The 21,340-nt window shown below is 45.1% G+C and overlaps 1 protein-coding gene across 8 annotated transcripts in view; it reads right to left on the bottom strand.

Annotated features, from left to right (window-relative positions):
* The window catches only part of fat1a (FAT atypical cadherin 1a), a 75,218-nt gene extending 54,340 nt beyond the window's left edge, over positions 1-20,878 (bottom strand). For 7 of the 8 annotated variants that reach the window (XM_031559790.1, XM_031559792.1, XM_031559794.1 and 4 more), the window contains exons 1-3: positions 20,634-20,878; positions 14,142-17,434; positions 1,392-1,706 (exon numbers count right to left, since the gene is read on the bottom strand). In XM_031559790.1, the coding sequence (XP_031415650.1) occupies positions 1,392-1,706; positions 14,142-17,406 (3,580 nt within the window). In that variant the 5' untranslated portion in view covers positions 17,407-17,434; positions 20,634-20,878. Of the gene's footprint in view, positions 1-1,391; positions 1,707-14,141; positions 17,435-19,360; positions 19,929-20,633 lie in introns of those variants that run through there. The other variant, XM_031559791.2, reaches the window with a different exon arrangement.
* Positions 20,879-21,340: the final 462 nt, after the last annotated feature.

Genomic DNA, 21,340 nt, shown 5'->3' with positions numbered 1-21,340 from the left:
TGCTGTCCAGCTTTACAGTTAATGTTAAACGAGCACCATAACCAATCTCGCTGTTACTTCTCTCTCTCTCCCAAGGACTCTTGCTCTCTCCGTTTCCCTCCTGCGCTGGACAGCCGCCAGCTGTGGAGCAGCCGTCTACACAACACACCCTTATTTGGTCTGAGAACTGGCGTTGGGGTCGCTGCTAGCAGAAAATAACTGTCGTTTTGTTGATGAGAGCGCAGACCACACACACCAGTGCAGGAGTGACTGTGATTAGAGCACGGCTCCCTTCACTGAGATGCACGTTGGCTGGGAGGCAATATGGAGCCTGAGGCTACAAAAGGAAACCAACAGCTACGAGCACTGCACTCTATAGACAAGAGGCTGCATTTTGGAATGGAAAATAAGCATGCTTGTAATCAAGGCAACATTTGGTCTGTAAACAAAAGAAAATCGTTGAATGAATAAATGAATGAATAAGACCGGAAAAAAGGGAGAAAGAATACAACTGACACAAGAGCAGCTCAGATGTGGGGAAAGGAATGGCTGGGCAGCCAACGTCTCCACGTCTTCAAGGTCTCTCAGGCATGTACAATCTCTGTTGGCACCCTCTACTACCGTTTTCTCTCGTCTAACACTGAAACACTACAAGGTTCCTCCACCAAGAGAAAGGAAAGAAAGTAGGGAGGACAAAAAAAAAAAACTACGCTATGAAATATTTAGTGAGGGTCCATTTAGAGAGCACCATATGTGTACATTGTGTTCCCTTGGCAAAGTGAGGGAGAGAAAGAGAGAGAGAAGGAAAAAAACAGAGAAAAGGGGAGCGACAGCCACTAGATTCCTGTAGTGTCTTACACTCACGGACCACTGAGTTCTCTTTTTTACCCAACCTAAAACTCACAGTTCGGATGCGCACTGTTTCCTTAGATGAGAGCGGCAGCTTAGCGCATCTGCCGCGTTCTCGGAGGGAAACGTTTAACATCCACTCTTTCTGCCCTGCTTCTTCTACGCGCACAGCCAGTAACCCGGTTTGACTGTCCGCGCCGGAGTGTAAAACACGGCCCCGTAAACTCGCCCTCCATTCTCTATTAATGGCCTGCAATCTGGCACAAGCTGATAAGCAGATTGCAGTGGGGCCAGATTGAAGACGAAGGGGGGAACTAAATGCTAGTACAGCTTCAGATGGGGCTGCCTTTGGAATGTGACCACAAAAGCCCTTCACTGTCTAAAAAAACCAACAACTAAATACCACTAAAATCAGGTGGTTTGTCTTGCGTTGGGATCACAGCACAGCAGACAGTGATTCAGTTTAGGAAGGAAGGAAGGAAGGAAGGAAGCCAACAATACTATCCAATACCAATACCACTATAGCAGAGAATATCCACCAACATCCATTCTCCCATCCTTACCTGTCTTGGGGTTGATGGCGAAGAAGCCTTGTGGGTTGCCGCTGGTGATGCGGTAGGACAACTTCTCGCTGGAGCGTGTGTCTGGGTCAAAGGCCTCAATCTGGATGATGGACACGTCCTTGGGTGAGTTTTCCATTGCCGTGGGATAGTAGACGGGCTCTGAGGTCTGTGGCGCGTTGTCGTTCACGTCCTGCACCTCCATGTAGACTTCTACGAAGGACGAGAGCGGGACCACACCCCGGTCGGTGGCATATACAGTCAGCCAGTAGTGTGATGTGGTCTCATGATCAAGGAGCTCCTGGGTGCGGATGACACCTGAAAGTGCAGAGGGAAGAAGGGATTTTGAGTGAGTTTCTGTGAAATATGAGTGTGTGTGAATGTTAAATCGCTGGGTAACACACAACTTGAACCAATTTGTATTTGCATGAGTGTATTCACATTCTAAACCTTTCCCCTAAAACACTGACTGTTTTCACAAGGAAATACACTTTTTTGTGACAGTTCAACAAAATATCCTTCCAGTCTTCAATAAACTGCCTCGGATGATAGAACCCACATTTACCCAGAACAACATACCCTTAACCATCAATTAAATGTTTTGTGAGAATTGACTTTTATATAATATAATCATTTTACTTTTATGTCATTTTATGTTCAACACAACAATGCATGGACACACATGGACACTATCTCTCAGAGCCCAACTTTGAGGTATTCATTTTGTATTTACACTTGAACCAGCTGACTTCAAGCTGGGTAAATGTACTCTGGAACATTGCAAAGCACAGTTCCTGGTGTTATGATTTAAAAATTTTAACCGAAGTCCGAAGACTGGCCTGAGTCATTCACCACAGGTTATGGCAGGGTGTGAGACTTGCACCATGAAGCCATTCAGTAAAAGGGGGAAGTAGACAGAGAGAGGGATAAAGAAAGAGAGAGAGGGAAGGATAGAGAAAGAGAGGAGAAGGACGGGGGGGGAGAAAGAGAGAGACGTTATTGCCCGTCTGCTCAGCTTAGTTTTCAGCTGAGCAAACAAACAGGTCTACACAGATCAGCTGCCGTTGCCTCACGGACACGTATCGATGACTTGAGGAGGGGCGTGAGAGATCGCTGAGCAAACACGAGGCCACAATATGGGCCGTTAATTTTCCCCTCACGACACGCACACACTGACTGGCCTCTTTGTTTATGGAGGGAGGGGGTAAAACTTCTCATTAAAACACCGCCGGCCAAGTCGTGAGATCAAATGTTTTTTCACCGAACTTCCCGTTAAGGGTGAGGATCAAAAGTCAATAGCCTCGCTGTATGTTTGAATAATAAAAACAAAACACTGATATGTAGTCATAAACATTTAATTCGCTCAAAAAACTCCTGATTACTATCATTGACAGTCATATAATAAAGTAGTGAGCTCACCGCATTGCTCTTTGCAAGGCGTGGGTGTGTTGGCTTCACTGTAAGAGTGGAGGCGCGCGGGCACTCCCTGTCCAAAGTTTACGGCGACCTGGATAACCAGGTCCTTCGTTTCCACGCAATGCACACAGATCACAGATAAGGCCCATCCCATGCTTTTCCGGAACAATCCACCACTGTCACGCATACACCACCTCTCTATAGGCCACCTCCCAGAGTCTTTTGTTAAAAGCACCGTCAGAAAAAGCCCCCACACACGCCCGCCGCCCCACCCCGCCCCCCCCCCCCCCTCTGGCCCCAGCTCCGTAACTCAATGACTCCCACTGTGGGTTTGTAACAGACTCAGGGGCCAGGAACAGGCCTCAGGGGAACACCACACCAAAAAGAGCCGCCAGTGATATCTCACTTTCACAGCCCACACCATTCTCCGCATCTCTCCACTACCTCTCTCCCCAGCTCCTCCGTTTCATTTCACTTCTGTCCTCAATCATTACTCATCATTATGGCTAACTGAAGATAGCTCCAGGCTCCTAATAGGTGGACTGGTGAGCCAGAGAAAAACAGATAGCCTACTTAAGCCACATTTCCTCTAGGCAAGGGATGGAGGGGTATAGAATAGCTCATACATCTTGCCATGATCCTCTTGATGTTGAAGATTTGGAGTGAAAAAAAAAGACCTACATGTCCATAGATGGGTGGGATAAAGATGAGCGATGGAACACAAAAAAACACAATATAGGATGCTAAGTGCTATAAATCTGCTACACAATGAACGTGTGTGTGTGTGTGTGTGTGTGTGTGTGTGTGTGTGTGTGTGTGTGTGTGTGTGTGTGTGTGTGTGTGTCTGTGTGTCTGTGTGTGTGTGTGTGTGTGTGTGTGTGTGTGTGTGTGTGTCTGTGTGTGTCTGTGTGTGTGTGTGTGTGTGTGTCTGTGTGTGTGTGTGTCTGTGTGTCTGTGTGTGTGTGTGTGTGGTGCATGGAGTCCCAAAGAAGGTTGGTAGAACACCAAATGTGCTTGTCCAAGGCAAAGTGTGCACATGGATTGACTGGCTGCAGTTGTGCTCAAGCTGCACTGGGAGATTCTAGAGAGAGCGGTGCAGAGCAGGGAATTGCAAATGTGCTGCATAAATAAGAAATGTGAGTGCCGATCTAACTTGTGGAGAGCAGTAAGGCAGTGTGTGAGTGACTGTGTGTCTACATGGCACATTCATTTGGGGGGGGGGGGGGACCAAAATGAACGTTTGGGCAAGTGAGGAGAATGAAGAGAAAGTCAGAGAATGAAAGAGAGAGAGAGAGAGAGAGAGAGAGGGAGGGAGAGTTGGAGGAAGGGAGAGAAGGAGAGGCAGATGGGAGTGCAGAGGGGAGCAGAGGAGATGGAATGGGCTTCACACTAAGGGAGACAGCGTGAGAGAGGAGCGGAAAGGGCAGACCCTGCAGAGAGAGAAAGAGGGATGAAGGGAGGGAGAGAAGGAGCGCAGGAGGACTGGATCAGGGGTGTGAGAATGTGACTGTGGGAGATCCTATGTTAGGAAAAGAATGGTGTTGAATTCAGTGAGCGAGAATGTCACATACAGAAATATAGAGAGGGGGAACGAGTGACGAGTGAATCAGAGTATAAGTAGCATATAAAGAGATGGGAGAAGAGGGGATAGAGAGAGAATGACAGAAAAAGAGTGGTCAAAGAGAGAGAAACAGGGCCTGTGCCAAGCCTATACCCACGCTTGAGTGCCTGTCCTTTTGACTGGGGTTGCCTAGATGAGACTCTCTCTCTCTCTCTCTCTCTCTCTCTCTCTCTCTCTCTAAAGCACTTCACTGCTTCACTCCCCAGACACGGCAAAAACTACTTCATATCTTTACCTTTGAGCCATAAAATAACAACTGTCCTCATTTGCCACTCCCTTTGACTAGAATTGAGTTTGGTCAGCTCCTAGTCTGAAATGAACACTAAGTTGTGAGAGTGGAAACTGGATTTTTTTGCACTTCTTAGCTAAATCCTTTATTTTGTAGAATGTAGAAAGAAGCTCTTGACTTACTGGGTGTAAACTCCGAATTTGCACTTGAGTTGTCTTTCTAATCAAAATGCTTTGCATTTCAATAGAAGTGTTACGATAGAGGGATTGCCTATGAAAACATCGTTCAGGTTTGAATTCTTAATCATCAACTGAAAAACGGATAAATAAAAGAACATACTGCTGACTAACACCTCATAAAAAGAATTAATCACAGTCTTCCTGTTTGTTCAGAATTTGGCATGGTATAGCACCTATCTGAACACAGTGATTCACTCTGTACATAAGACACTCCAGGTATTTGGCCACACCTGTAAAACAGCACACCTGATGCAGGAAGTTAGAAAACCTGCCCTTGGGGCGTTAGAAGACAAAAAAGACTGTCTGCCTTTGACTGTCTTTGCTTTGTCTGTTCATCTTTCACCCCCAGGCTAGATTTTTCACAGCCACCCGTCCCCAGATTCACCACTCCATTGAGAGCTGCTGGCACCTAGACGACACGTCAGACTTCTCATGCACGTACTTGTCTGTGTTTATTGGTATATAGCCTGCTTAAAATCAGTTCGTATTGGTACCACTGATGGCAATCATTTCAACTAGTAACAGATCCACCAAAGAAGTGACTTGATTGAACTTCAGAAAGTGAACTGATAGAATTTTGGAACAATAAATGAGGGCCGTTGCCCGTGCTAAGCTACATACTGCCTGGAAGAAAAGTAGGGAGAGAGGAGACAGGAAGAGGGAGAAGCATGAGCGAGGGACTAGGAAAACAGAGGTGAGAGATGGAGAAAGAGAGATGGTGGGAGCATGGTGGGAGAGACAGACAGAGGGATAATAATTCAATTCAATTCAATTTTATTTATATAGCGCCATAACAATACAATTGTCTCTAGGCGCTTTACAGAGCCCAGAGCCTGAAACCCCCTTAGTGCAAGCACAATGGCAACACGGGCAAGAAAAAACTCCCTGTTAGTCAGGAAGGAACCTTAAGCAGAACCACGGCACATAAGGGGGAACCCATCTGCTTGAGGGTAATAGAGTGAGAGGGACAGAGACAATGAATGTGAGCAGGACTGGGACAGAGCGAGGGGGCAGAGCGAGTCTGTAGCGAGGAAGAGAAAGAACATAGAATAAGAGGCCAACAGCATTGAAACAGAAGAAAAAATGAGGGAGGGCCCCAAATGCATCATCCATAATGAGAGTGGTGAGTGCATCAGGAGCTTACATGAGGAACTGTGCCAGGGCACCATTTTAGCTCACAGCAGGGAAGCTACACCCTGCACTCCTATCTTCTCGGCGAGGGCGATCAGAGGCTGACAATGTCAGCGGTTAACTGCAACCCGCTCCCTACCGAGCAGCCACACCATGGCACACTAGTATTAGGCCAAACAATGTGAGAGGAAGGGAAAACTGCACACGGAGAAATAACACGCACACACACACACACTCCCATTTGTACACATGAAGTGAGAAACATAGTGCCTGAGGTATCGTTCACTCACTCCCCCCCCCGCAAACACACACACACATCTCACAAATGTGCATGGAGGATGTTGCAGCACCATGGCAAAGCTTCAGTTTGAGAGACTGCATATTGTACGCATATTAAAAGCTGGCAATTGAAACAAATTAGAAAGCCAAAAAGATTATCGGTTGTCAAAAGAGGATTACGATTCGCAAAATCCTGTTTATCCCCCTGTTCTCATTTTCCTACGGCAGCAACTCCGCTTCCAAAACTGAGTCAATATCATATTTTTCTGGCAATAAAAATAGCGTGTCTGTAATAAGCACCAACACCAAAGAGACCTTCTTCCATCTCAGCGCGACTAAACTTTCTTTCTAGCTTTTTTCATCTGACCTCAGCAGGCAGACACTCTGGCAGGATTAAGTTAATTCAACCTGAGATCACAAAGTGTAGGGAGAGAGTGTGAGCATTTGAAAGGGCTGGAGGGCAGCAGGTTTCAGAGGCAATGCTGGGCCTGTGTTCTCCGGGTCTGCAGGGGAATAGAGGCTTTCTTTGAACTAGGCTGGCTAATTCTGTACTCCCGTTCTCTGCATTCCTCAACCTTCTTAGGCCTCCTTCTGCCTCACATGCTTACATAAACTCTCAGTGAGCTCTCTCTCTCTCTCTCTCTCTCTCTCTTTTCCCCCTTTCTTTTCCACAGCCTGGCAAAATATTTGAAATTCCTCCACTGTGGAGAGCCTGGTGTATTAAAGGCAGTCCTAAGCTAAGCTCTCCATACCCCCGCAACTTAAATCATATCATTCCCTCAGTTCCCAGAGTTTTCAGAAGCTCAAAAGTAACCCTGATCTTCAACATAAGTATTAATGCCTGAAACTTTTGAAAAATGTAATAGTCTGAAGTGCAGCCACAGCGTGTGTCAGGGAGGGGGAGGGGGGCTGCAGAGCCATATCCAATCATGTCTAAAAGATCCAGCTATGAGTGATGTTTCATTACTTTGTAAAATTACGAAGCATAGCCTATATACTAGTTGAGGGAAGATCATACGCAACAACTCTTAAGAGCACACTGCACTCTAAAGAAGAAATCATTATCTGAACTGGAACTTTTTTGGGGCAATATAGATGTATTTAAACAAAGGGGTCGGGAGAAAGATAAATACCCTGAGACTCAACTGAGGAAACCAACTACTCTCCAACAGACTGTGTATGACTTCTGATATGCATGTCCGTCACACAACAGCAGCCAAGTCACACCACCACACCCCACCTTATCTCCCAGATATCCTCACCCGGAGAGATTAGCATCCGGAGAAAGCCTCTCAGTTTGAGCTGCAGCCCATATCCACCTCATGCATCGGCATGTGTTTGTGTTGTGTGCAGCCACTGTTGGCACAAGCAGCCATATCAACAGCTGGCCCATGGGAAGCAGTGCTTTAGACAGACAAAATCATTTCCCCAGCTTAACAATGTAGAGCACTGTGCCTTGCTCCATATATCACCCTAATCTTATCTTCTTTAAAGCGATATGGAGGGGTGGGGGGGACTAACAGCCCCCCATTTAGTAAAAACGCATTATCAACTGTACACTAATGTTTCAACTTATGGAAGAGGCTAGAACTCGCTAGAGTTCATATGGACAGAGAAAAGCAAACCCTAGCCACTGAATGTGTGGAATGGGAGGAGAGAAGAAAAAAATCTTGAATGAAAGAAGGGGAGTGATGCAATTAGAACATGCCTGGTGGGATTCTCTTTTCTCTCTCTCACTCTCTGCCTCTATATTCTGACTTTAGCCTGTTAATTCCAGTCCAGAGAGCCTTTTGGGACATGCCCAGACAGCTCCCATTGTCATTGCATCCCACTGTTTTTGTATGGTGCCTCGAAGCGAAGCTGCTGGATGAACCGCCTGCTTTAATATCACATTATTATTTAAGTCCTACCACCTTTTGGCCCTTTGGGGGGGGTTGAGGAGAAGCCAGTTCCCTTGATAACCCCCCCCCCCCTCTCACGCCCCCCAACATACCGCATTGTCTGCCCTATACTGCAATACTTTCAAGAATAGAAAAATAGTTCTCCCCTGAAATAACCACACCGATATTGTCAGGGCTTTGCCGATTACAGTTTGACCTGAAAGCCAACTTCTGTCTTTTTCTCTATCTTCTTCCTCTATCGCTCACTTTCTCCATCTTTCTAGAGAGGGACCTGGATAACATGAAGGAGTGAGAATATGTTCAAAATCTGGCAAGCCACTGACATTTTGAGAGCCCCAGTTTTTTCTCCTCTCCCTCCCCTGCTATTTATAACCTCTCTCCTGTGTATTTTTGCCTCAATCAAAGGACCTCAGAATGTGCCCAAGTGGTAGAAGGCCTTACTTGAACTAAGTGTTACTACAGTAAATGCTCTAGCCACAGCACATCTCAATACTCATGCCCCAAGTGACAACCTTTGGTGTACCCACAGACCAATCTGTTGTGCTGTTGTGCCACAATGCTGGCTGGTTGATATTTCAGTAGACATGTGGTTGGATAGTCCTGTGCTCGTTAACTGTGGGTTTTTTTTGTTACAGGGTAACAATGCAGAAATAAATAAAACAGGGAACATTTGTCTTCATCACTCATTGTTAGGGTCTTTTAGTGGTATGGCTGTCAACTCACTGTGGGCATCCTAAGACCCTTATTGTGGCAAAAAATAATTTGCACTGTTCAGTCACACACACTTAAAAAGTCAATGCATACAGTTTCGCACGAGTGGATCTTTGAATGTAAATGCAGAGCCCCCTAAACACATGTGCTTGTTCTGCCGAGCTCTGTTAACGTTATCCTTCATCAATGTCACCACAACATTGCCAGAAAAAAGACAATCAAACGATTTGATGTATTCTTATGTGAGGCATAAAACCACCTCATTCATTTTAAAAATCAACGATCACTAAATTACAGAAGGTGTCTGGATACTTCCTTATCCAAAAAAAAGCACAAATCCCACAAACGTTTGACAATGGTTGCTGCCCACAGAAGACTTGGGTTCTTTCTCCCTCGCCCGAACCATGGACCTGATCTGGTAGCATTACCATAACAAGAGTTAATTTGCAATCAAGGCTAAGGCATCTGCACGAGGTACCTATACAGGGCCCAAAAAAGATTTAATGGGCTGAGAGAGCAACAAACTTTTAACAGGGGGGAAGTGTGCCTTTCATTTAACACCCTACAATCAACTTCAGGGCTGCTTCACATTCCTGGTCTGGTCGTCCAGGCAACGTTCCTCAAGCAAAGATTATTTGGAAGTCATGTGTGTCTGTTCAGACAGTGGAGAAAGAAAGTCACACTTTCAACGCTAAATTATGTTTAACATTCAAGGCCATCCAAAAGAGAAAAGAAATTTCAGTTGAGACTAGGCACTTCCGTTCAGTCAACCTCATGGGAACATAAGGTAGACAGCCACCTCCTACCTCCTACCTTCCCCCTTTACCCTCCCACCTACCATGCTCTTTCTCTTTCTCTCTCTCTCTCTCTCTCTCTCTCTCTCTCTCTCTCTCGCCCCCTTCTCTTTTTACCCCCTCCCTCTCACAGTCTGGGATCTGGAGGCAGTCAAACATGAAAAGACAAACCATTCAGCACATACCTCTCTTATCTGGCATCACTGAGAGACTCAGCCTACCTCGCTTTGCCCAGGAAGGGCAATGGGGGGACAGGACTGTAGAGACGGTGGGGTGGGAGTGTGGGTGTGTGATGGGGAGTGTTCTTCCAAGAGGAAAAGCACACTTGCAGTGTTTTGTCATTACATGTCAAACTATTTCATCCAGCTCCACAAAGCCCTTCTTTCATTGTGCTGTTTTGACACAAGTTGAAGCGAAAGGGCAATGCATACATTATCCAATAAGCAAAAGGGCACTGCATATGTTAGCCAATGAGCAATTTGGACTGAGGAAGAAGCAATTCCATAGAGACCCAAGCATTAGTCTCTTGACTGTTACAACACAAATCATGTGCAGCACTGTTCCTCTCATTAGCATCATTAAAACGGCAAAGCCATTTTCTGCAATTGCAAAAGTCAAAGGGAGGCTTTATTTCCCACTCGTACCCACTCCATCCCTCCACCCCTTCTTGCTAGAACCCTACACCCAGCCCTTATGCTCTTATCAGCCTGTGCTCCAGAGGAGTGCAAATTGCTTTATCGCATCTTGCTTATTTGACTTGGTTTGAAATTTCATGCTGACTTCATTAAGGAGTTTGAACAAAGCAAAAGAAGAAAATTAACAGTTCTTGGAAGACAAACAAGTACCGAAGGGAAAAAACAGGCACATCTCGGCCTCTGAGGGAAAAGAAGAGAAGGTAGCTTTCTGAGTAAAGAAAAGGAGGGCTGGAATGGAAAAGCATGCTTAATTGAACACATAGGAGATCAGACAATGCCCTGACCTCAAATGTCAGCAGTCAATCCGTTCGTGCAAATAAAGACCTAATGAATAAACTGAAAATAAGGTGCACTCTCTCATTCTGCCTTTTGCCTGTGGTGCAACTGCTACCCCCACATCACCACAGATTGGGCACAGCCAAACACTAACAACATCCTCCACCCAAACCTACTTCTGTCTAAGCAGCTCCAGATGTTGATGTCGGTCAAGAGTTTTCCCCCTCTCTTGGTTATTTTTTAACCCCCCCTTGCAGTGGTAATGCAAGACAACTTATCAATTATGTGCGAGGAGGCAGCAGCAGACCGACACAGAACAGCTTTCCTCAGCATTTTGATGACAGCCACTCTTATTTGGGTCAATCATCCTCACCGTTGACAAAGCTGTTCGCCTGACCTTTCCAGACCCTGAGCAATCTAGTTCTCCTTGGACTCCCTCAGCCATAGCTCTCCCTGCTTGCTTGATCACCCACCATTTCGAGACCCGTCTATTTATTCCTTGTTTTCACCAGAGGTTTATTAAATAAAGCAGGCGGATTCCATGCGTGGCTCTGGCGACATCAATCAAGTTGGCGGCATACCTTGCTGGCCCCTGTTTCTGTCAGGCACTGCCATTAACTCAATTACCTTTGCAGTCTGTCTGTGCACACATCAGGGCCAAAATTAGCCCAGGGTGCACACTAAATCTCAGCAGGGCTCCACACATCCCCCAGCTTTAAACACATTTGTGTGATCTGCAGAGGTAAACACAACTGCCTGAGGTTCACTAGATTTCAAACCATAAGCTTGACAGATCATGCCAGCCACTGAGGGTGCCAAAAGTGAAGAACAGCAAAAACCCAAAAAATAAATAACCTGCTTCAAAGTAACAATTTTGGTTTTCTGCTAATCTTGGCCAAAAAGGACAAATTACTGATGTTCTTTCCTCTGCTTTTTGGGGGTGGGGGAAACTGAAACACATGAGACCAGAACATGCTAAATCATAAGCATTGCCTCTGAGGAACCCCGAGGTTACATGGGATATAGTTTCTTCTTTCCTCTGTTTACTAAAATACATAAAGCAGGAATTAGGCCTAAATATAAGGATGGGATGGAGCTGTAAAAAACTATAGCTATAGCTATTCCCCACATGTAGCCTACCAAATATGAGGTGAGGTGTTTTTTAGAGTAGGCTCTGGAGAACTTTTCATTTACACATTCCTTCCTTCTCCACTCCTTGAGCCCTGAGGCTTGCAGAACAAGAGCATAAAACGGATAAATAAAGACTGCACGTGGAGAACACAGGAGTCCAGAGCCGTTAAGTAAACCAGCCACAGATGTGTTGGGTCTTCCTTGGGTACACTTCTCATAAAACATTTGCAGAGTTGGAGGTGTGTGTGGCAGTCTGGACAGTATTGAATGTCTAGGGGGGGTTGCTATATTGTTGCTGGACATTTGTTTGTTTATCTGCTCTTGTTAGTCTGCATCTTCTACCCCAACCACCACCCCACAGTAGTTCTAATTAGGAATGACTCCACAGCTACATCACAGAACTAAACCCCCAGGCTAGCACTGTAAGACTAATCTGTTAGAAATGTAATCTTTCAGCCACATGTGGCAGCCCCCTGCCACCCACCCCCCATCCAGACCTATGTCATCCCAAGAGAGCACTCTTCCCCTCAGGCATATTTGCTTTGCTACCGGCACTGGCTGTGATCCCTAACAATGGCAGCTCAAACCAAGGCAATCCTATCGTTGCCATTACAGATAAATCACTTTAAGGAGGGCGCAGAGGTGGAGGGCCGACCCGGAAGAGCAGGTCAGGGCTGCTGGTGACCTGTATCCTTTTCACAGGGAACTGGGGGATGGGTGGGGGGAGGGGCATAGGAAAGGGACAGCGGGGATAAGGGGTGGTCCCAGCCAAAAACCTAAGCTACTCAAATGTCCTTTAGTTCTAGGTGTATCGTGTAACGGGCCCTTTCGGTGAATTGAAGTCAATGTCACCACACAAACTAGCTAACCTCATTCCAGAGATTTCTGGACATGTGAGAATACTCGCCCAACTAAGGGTTCATTTTCAGAAAGCAGAAACCCTTTGGTGGATTGGGGCTCAAGCCAAGTTTAAAACAATCTCAGCTGAGTTTCAAATTGGATGAAAGAATAAAAGAGGGGGAAAAAAACAGCTGCACGTCAGTTCTCAACAATGTACCCTTGCAAGCATCATTTAGGCTTATTTTTTCAACCTCTTCGAACAACAAGGAGAAAATGATCAATAACCATCTTGTGAATAAAGCACAACACCATCACCATAAGACTGGACCAGAACAATAGCTGACAGATGGCCCTGAAGGGGTGAAGCTCCATTCTGGCTCATCCTGTCATGCTAAATTTACCAGCAAAGAAAGTGATATTTCCCCAAAGGTTCACAGCAGACGCTGCTAATTTACTCTTGTTAATGAAGAGCTAGCGTCCGTCTCTGTCCATCTAATTTCTCCATGCATTTCATTTAACATTACTGAGGTCCCAAATGATCCTGTCATGCTAAAACTCTTTGAAGGGCTTTAATTACTTTTAAAAGTTTTTTTTTTCTTAAAAACTGAGGAATGTGAAAATTATGCCTACATACACTGAAAGGTTGATGTTTTATGTATGAACTTTCACAGGCTTACTTTTACATTAAAAAAGAAGCCTATATTGGAGTGCAAAAATATACTTAAAGGAGAGAAAATTCTGACATTAAGCTACTGGGATTATGGTAATTCAATGCATATTTCAAAAGTGCAGCAAGAACCAGACCTAACTTAAAACCAGTAGCTTTCTGTGACAAAGAGAATGTTTGAATTCCAGAATGATTATTTAAAGCCCAAGACACAGGTGTTGCTGCAGTTGTAAGCAGCTGAGAGAAATATTAATACATTCTTTGTATGGCCTGAATAGGGTAGTTTCTTGACATTTGACAGGGAAATGAGAGCAGTGTGATTTTGATTCCGATAACTTCCTTTGACCCTCACTGACAAATACACCAGTCTGTGCCCTAATTCTGACATTTTTTATGCGTACAATTCCAATTACAGGTAACCATACACAGTCCACAGAGGTATGAAAAAAAAATTCAGGAATAAAAATGGCGAGAGAGAAATTGTGGAGAAAAGAGAAATTGTGCTACAATCCTCTTAATACCCCGGCAACTAGTTTGGAATGGCTACGGCAGGTCTAAAGAGACAGCTGCTCCATCTGTTCCTACCATCATTTTTCTCCTCTCAGAGAAAAAAAAAGAAAGCCGGAAGTCAGGAAGCTGATCATGTCTCTTTGAAACTCCATGGCTTAAATGTTTGCGAGAACACACAATTATTCTCCCCATTTTCACAGCCTGTGAAGCTAGCATTTTGTATTTTGCTGGCAAAATACAAGAGTAGGCTTAGGATATATAATGCAAAACTGCATCTTTTACTCAGCCAGTGGAAAAAGTAACATTTACTCACCAGTCTCTTCATCGATGGAGAATATCCCGAGGCCTGAGCCATCCCTTATGGAGTACCGCACCTCTCCATCTATGCCTTTATCCTCATCCTGAGCAGACACTTTCATCACTGAAGTACCGATCGGCGCATCTTCTTTGATAAATCCTTTACTCACAAACGACGGGAACCAAGGCCGGTATAGGTTTTCATTCACATCCACCACCTCCACCTCGATGTGGCAGGTGGAAGACAGAGACATTGGCTTTCCTTTATCCTTGGCCCTCGCCGTGAGGCTGTACACCTGCTTCTTCTCATAGTCCAGGTTCTGAACGATGCGCACGGCCCCGCTGAGTTTGTCCACTTCAAATTTCCCTTCCCCATTGTCCACCAGACTGTATCGTACCTGGCTGGAAGGTCCGACATCAGGGTCATGGGCCTCCAGCCACATAATCACAGTGCCAATGGGAAGATCCTCACGTACCTTTACCCGGTAGTTGGGTGGGATGAACTTTGGGGGGTTGTCATTGACATCTTCAAGAACAATTTTGAGCAACACGGTTGACACAAGTTGTGGTTCAGCAGTTGCTTGGTCGCGTGCCGCGATGCGCAGGGTGAAACTCGGGTGTACTTCACGATCCAGAGGCTTCTTTACACTCACAACACCAGTCTCCTCATCGATAGCAAATTGACTGGTGTCAGCCAAAATAGAGTACCTGACCACCCCGTGATCTCCAAGGTCCTTATCTTTTGCCTCCACCTGAATGATTTCCGTCCCTACTGCTATACTCTCACTAATTTCTACAAAGTAACTATCCTGGAGGAACTGTGGGACATTATCATTAGCATCAAGAGTCTTAATATCTAAGAGGCGTGATGAAGACTTCTGAGGTATCCCTAGGTCGTACACAGTGATGTTAAGAGTGTAGTGATCCTTAGTCTCGCGGTCTAGGGGTGCATACACTTGGAGCCAACCAGTATCCATCTCTACCACAAAGCGGCTCTCAGAATCACCCCCAGAGATGACATAAACTAGTTTTCCATTGAAACCGCTGTCTTCATCTGATGCTGAGAGATGCACAATCCTAGCCCCAACTGGCAGATCCTCTTTCACCTCAATTACACTGGGAAAAGAGTCAGTGAACAGAGGAGCGAAGCGGTTCACTGAGTGAGTGTCTAAAAAGTTTTCTTCAACTTCCACCTGACTATGGATTTTGCTTCCTTGAAGCAGCTTCTCAGCCAGCATTGTGGCAACACCGGTGTCAATGCATTTGACATGGACTGGCTTGTGTGAAGTTATGACAGTGATGTTCATTGCCACTGGCTGTGTTTCATGCTCTCCATCACTAGCAATTATTAGTAACCTATGAAAGGAGACTTTCGCTGCCTCACCATCAGTCAACGGATGTCTCAGGGAAAGGACCCCGGAGTTGGGGTTCAAGTCAAAGAGATCCAAGTCGTTACCTGCTTTAATTCTGTACCTTACAAGCTGCAGCTCATCAGCATCAATGGCAGACACTGTTGTAATCTGCTCACTAACACCGTGGTCCCTTGGCACAGTAACATCACAGTCAACATTCTCAAAAAGGGGTTTGTTGTCATTTTGATTGTTCAAAGTGATTGTGACCGACGACTCCACCTCACGGCGGAAAGGAGTACCCCAGTCTGAGGCCCGTACCTTCAAATTGTAAATCCGGGGCATAAGCTCATAATCAAGTTGTTCTGAGGTGCTGATGACCCCTGAAAAATAGTCAATGATGAATGGCTGAGGGTTCGCATTGGCGATGCTGTATGTCACATACCCATTTTCACCACTGTCCAAATCAGTTGCCTTCACGGTCAGCACACTCGTACCTACAGGCATGTTCTCATCCACGCCGGCCTTGTATGAGGTCTGCTGGAATTCCGGGGCATTGTTGTTGACATTTAAGACATCAACGATGACCTTAGTAGCTGCATTTTTATCGCTAGTGACAACTTCAAGCTCAAACTTGGAGGCATAATCAGCGCGGATGGGTCCCGCAGTTGTGATGAGGCCAGAGTCTGGGTTAATGGCAAAAAGATTTTTCTCCATCTTGTGCCTGAATGCATATTTCACATGTGGATATTTTGGCACAGCTGTGACCATAACAACTGGTGTGTGGAGAGGTGCAAATTCGCTGATGTTGACACGGTAAACAGCCCTCTCAAATTTGGGGGGGCCCACTTTGAACTGTGGGGATGTGACATGAATAACTTTAGCAGATGAAAACTGGGGAGGATTTCCTTTGTCCTTGGCTTGCAGAGTGAGGTTGTATCCAAACGGCTGACTGTCCCAGTCTACGTCCTTAACTGCTTTGATTTTGTATTCCTTGCTCCCAGGACTAGTCCGCATGGCCTTGAACTGCTGGAGTGGATCCCCAGCAACAACACTGAGTGATGCAATCTCCCCATTGGCACCCTGATCTCCATCCTCCACTGTGACTATGGCATAAGTAGGGTCTTTGTCTGTGCCGGAGGGGGCCAAGGTGACAGCTGTGATGACGGGGGCATGCTCATTGGCCTGCTCTACTCTGATCATCAACTTAGCCATGCTGCTGAAGCCACTGCTCCCATACAGCTTCATGCCCCGGTCCACCGCCAGGATCTCCAGTTCATACAACTTGGTTTCAGAATAATCCAGCTTTCCAGTCAGTGTCACAACCCCACTGGTGGGGTGTACAGCGAACATATCAGTCCACTCCCTGAAGCTGTAGTAGTACTCGCCATTAGTCCCGATGTCAGCATCAGTCGCGGTGACCTTGGCCACACTGGTCCTGATGGCGGTGTTCTCTGGTAGGGAGATGCTGTAGGAGGTGGGTGAGAAGAGAGGCCTCAAGTCATTGGTGTCCTGCACCGTAACTTGGACTCTGGTGCGTGCCTCAGCATTGGTATTCTTCTCCACAGCCTTGATGGTGAGCACATAGTGGTCTCTAACCTCCCGGTTGAGAATGGCGCTGCTCCCACCTTTGGTCCTTATCCGCAGGAAACTGAAGTCCCCTAACATGTAATCCTCAGCTTTGAACAGGTTCTCGTTGTCTCCTGACACAATCTTGTACCGTATTTCCCATCTTGGGTCTGTGACATAAATGCCCATTTTGACTGGACTTTCTAAATAGGTCTTAGCAGCTGAGTTCTCGTATATGGTGGCATTGTAAACAGAGTGGGTGAACTGTACAGGCAATGCTGTCTCTCCCAGCCTTTGGTTTGCTATGCAGCCACAGAGGAGCTGCAAGAGCACTGCAGGCACTGAAGTCAAGTGAATCCCCATGATGGCTGAGTGTTCTTCACCAAACCACCTACAAACAAAAGATAGGGGAAAAAACATTAGAATCTCCTGGCTTTCCTGCAATCTCTGATGAGTTACAGTTTAAACTGTCAAATGCAAGTAAATTAGTAACATTTTAATTAATAAATTAGTAAATTAATAATGTCAACTACAATGTTACAAACAATTCATATTACATGTTTTGTATAGTGCACTGATAACACAAATCAGGTACAGCGGTAAATCAGCCCATCAGAGCAAAGACCTATGAAAGACATTTACATTTTTATTTTTATCAAAATTGGTACCTAGTGTAAAGACACACAACACAGTACGGTTTTTTTCCCCCAAGTAATTTCTCTAGCACTTAAACTGATATGTGAATCACTCCGTTGCAATCTCAAGCTCACGGTTTAGCGCTATAACGGCTCCTGTGACTAACGCAGAACAGGGAATATGCAGCCAGACTTTTCATGAATAAAAACAAAAGTAGACGAAGACATTCGCTTTCCATGTCTACTTCACCGAAAACCCTGCTAATGCATAGCTTTTCCTCAGCTTGAGCTGACGTCGGTGCAATGACAAACCAAATGCGTCGGATTTCAGTGCATACACATACTAACCTTGCAATAGATCGTGCAATGTCTATCAAACCCATTATATATCAAAGTAGGTCCAAATATGCATTAATTACATGTATCATTCTTTAACATTACGTGCATCTTCGCGATTCTGAGATCTGCGCAGCAATCTCTATGTGAGCTGAAATATTCAGGGCTTGGGTTACAAGCCTCCCATTAACGGCAAAGCTTTGATAAATGCAGTGAAATACTTTGAGAGACTACGTCGGATAGCAACTGGCTTGCCAGCATGTAAAAATACCCTGCTCATTCTTACGTTTCAAAAACTATCTCCAGTGATACGAATCTACGGGCCAGTTCTATATCAGACACTGGGGCCCTCTCAGGAGTTGTGAGCTGGCATGTCCACCGTCTGCTTGGCGGGGTTAAAATAAACAGAACTTTGGAGCACACCCGTTGCAGAATGGAATGGAAGGCAAAAGTGGTGGCCTTTCATAGATATCTATAACGGCAAAAGTCTATGCATTTCACCTAATAGTATTGGAACAGAGGTGTAGGGTTTTCCCGGCTTCTTAAATTGCTGCCGAAATATACTACATGATATGCCTTAGTATTGTAGTAGAAATAGTTAACGTTAGTTAGCTAGCTAGCTAAACTAGAGTCTCCGTGCTCTCTTGCCTGCAGGTTTGAGATTCAACCATATCGATACTTAACTAATGCGCATGGGTTGTAGTGTGGGATACAAAAAAACTAAAAATTAAAAAAAATCGGTGGGTGCATTGTACTTCAACAGATTTTAGATGAAAAGGCAGTCACAAAGCAATCCTTAAAGAGAAGGAAGGCAAATGCAATTGTGACCAGTGAAATTAACTTTAACACAACAGCCACAAATCAATGCTATAGTTTCGGCTGTCCCCGTTTACAATTCCAGAGAGACGCGTTAAATTTAACCACAAGTCTCAAACGAATATACCTAACAAATAACTGAAGATTTCTTTCTCTGCTAAAATTCACACACCATCCCCCACCTGCACCCGCACCATTTAATTCACTTCAGTCGTGCGCTAGCCAGATGTATAATGTTAGATTGTTCATAGGCTACAACAACGACCACAGTCCTAGAAAACAGAAACGCTGACACATATAAATTAAACATACGACAACTTGTTGGCTGTATGTGGTATTTTCCTACTCTTAAATAAAGTTTCCTCGAGCCCCGAAGTCAAATCACACGGACTCCGATTTGTAACTACAAAAGACTACCCGCAGGCTATCTACTTTGAGAACGCTTAACTTTTTCGCATAGAAAATGCCAACGGAGACTGGTAAATCATACAGACTTTTTTACGTGCAACAAAACACCCCAATGTACATACCTATTCCCTCATTAACGACTTTGATACGGAGGTTTTTCATGTGGTTTATAAAATCCGATTTTCTGCATGGTATCGACGTACTCCTTAGCTCAGTCGTTCCCAGCGCTCTCTGGCGCGAAGTGCCTTCTTTCCCCCTGCTCTCTCTCACGCGCCTGCACAGTATCTTTCCGCTCGTCCGGATCTACTTACTGCTGGCATGAACGTGTAACAACCCTTGATCAACCGTCTTAGATCCTGAGAAAAAGTCCTCTTTCTGTCAATAATGTCACCACATGAAATATAATGTCCATCATATAGTAAATTGTAGGCTATGACTTAATAAACGATACGTTTGGTTTATGTCTTGATGTATTTGTTTTATAGGCTATATGGCCATCCCTTACACATGGCAGGATTCTCCCACACATCTGGTTGCTTTGAAACCAGTTGTGCATGGGACATTTTATGCACATTCAATTATACTAGGTGTGATGCCCTGTTAAAAGTTATTTAGGCCAACTGATAAACTTAAACTTAACTGCTTAAGCAAGCGGTTTTACGCTGTCCGCAATGTAGCTTCACACACGTAAGCTATGTGGAGATATTTTGGTGCAACCTTCTCTTGTCTAATCTATAGCGCCTACGATATTTATGTTTAATAAACAGTATTAATAAATATTCTCACAACTATTGATTAACACAGTGGATTTCCAATCCGTTTCTTTGTCCATCCCTTTAATTCTTCTTTTTAAATGCCTCGGCAAAATCCGTCTACCAGTAGGCTGTTTGCAGGGGTTGCCGTTGCAAAAGGCAGTGCTGCCACTTGGTCCGAAAGCATTGGCTAAGGTAGGCTACCACAGCCGACGAGCGGCGATTGATGGCGCTCTCTCACTACTGTTGCCTTGACTAGAAATGCTCTCTCCGGAGCGCAGTTCACTTCTTCATTGCTTCCGAGAAACGGGCATGGACAGTAAAATTGACTTAAATTTGCAGGGCTTTTATTGATTTAGGCTATGGCTAAGCAAGTCAAACAATTCGATCTGCAGTATGAGTTTAGAAAAGATAAACAAAAAAACGTTTGTGGGAACTGATACTACTGCTTGTAGGAGCGTCGGCTGCTAGAAGGCTGGATGTCATTGTTCAGTTTTTGTTGATATTGCGAGCGTGAGGCTGCTGGTGGTCTACGGTCAGACTGGGCTATTAAACTCCAGCTGTCAGTAGCGTCTCTCCTAAAGATAGCCCTAAAAGTATTCTCGTTTGTTTCATGTTTTGCCATGCAGTTTAGCCTACTCACCAGACCCGCTGAATGAATGTCCACACCAAAGTTCCAATCAGAAAAATCCAAGGAAATTTCGATAAACTGTGTATGCGAGCATTTCGCACAATGTAATAGCTTAAGTCACACACATAGATCCGCTGATTATCGTTAATTTCCCTTTAGTGACATGTAATGCACATCCACAAAAGCCACATTTTACTCGGCTGCGCTGGCATTATCCACTTTTCCTGACTGCTTGCGCTCCGTTAACACAGTGATCTAGAGGTAGAAAGGCGCTCTAGTCTGACTGGGACGCGTGCCGTTCCAAATCTGTGACGTCACCAATCTCGTATGGCAATCGGTGTGTCACTCCTTGATTCTGCTTGTGTACAGACCCTCTAGGACTCAGACCGACGTCCGAATTGCGGTTGGATACCCACGACATTGCCGGCTGAACATATATGTCAATTGCAGATTTTTAAAAACTAGTAGACATCAAGCACACACCGGGAGCAGTTGGATAGAGGAACCAACGCTGATAAACCATAGGCTGTTATGAAATAAAACTGGCTAAGAAACTAATGTATGCAAACTGTTGGAATTGCGAAGGAAGCACCTAGACTGATAGCATCACGTCACACTATATGTTAATCTCTGCCCAAATCTATTCATTTAAAATATATTCCCCCACAGGCTACATAAATGAGTGGCACAAGGTCCTTTATATGTCTCTCTGTGTGTTG

This window comes from Clupea harengus, chromosome 22, assembly GCF_900700415.2.
Source record: "Clupea harengus chromosome 22, Ch_v2.0.2, whole genome shotgun sequence".
Classification (NCBI taxonomy): domain Eukaryota; kingdom Metazoa; phylum Chordata; class Actinopteri; order Clupeiformes; family Clupeidae; genus Clupea; species Clupea harengus.
Note: the sequence above shows the minus strand (reverse complement) of the source record. Positions and strands in the feature narration are given on the sequence as shown.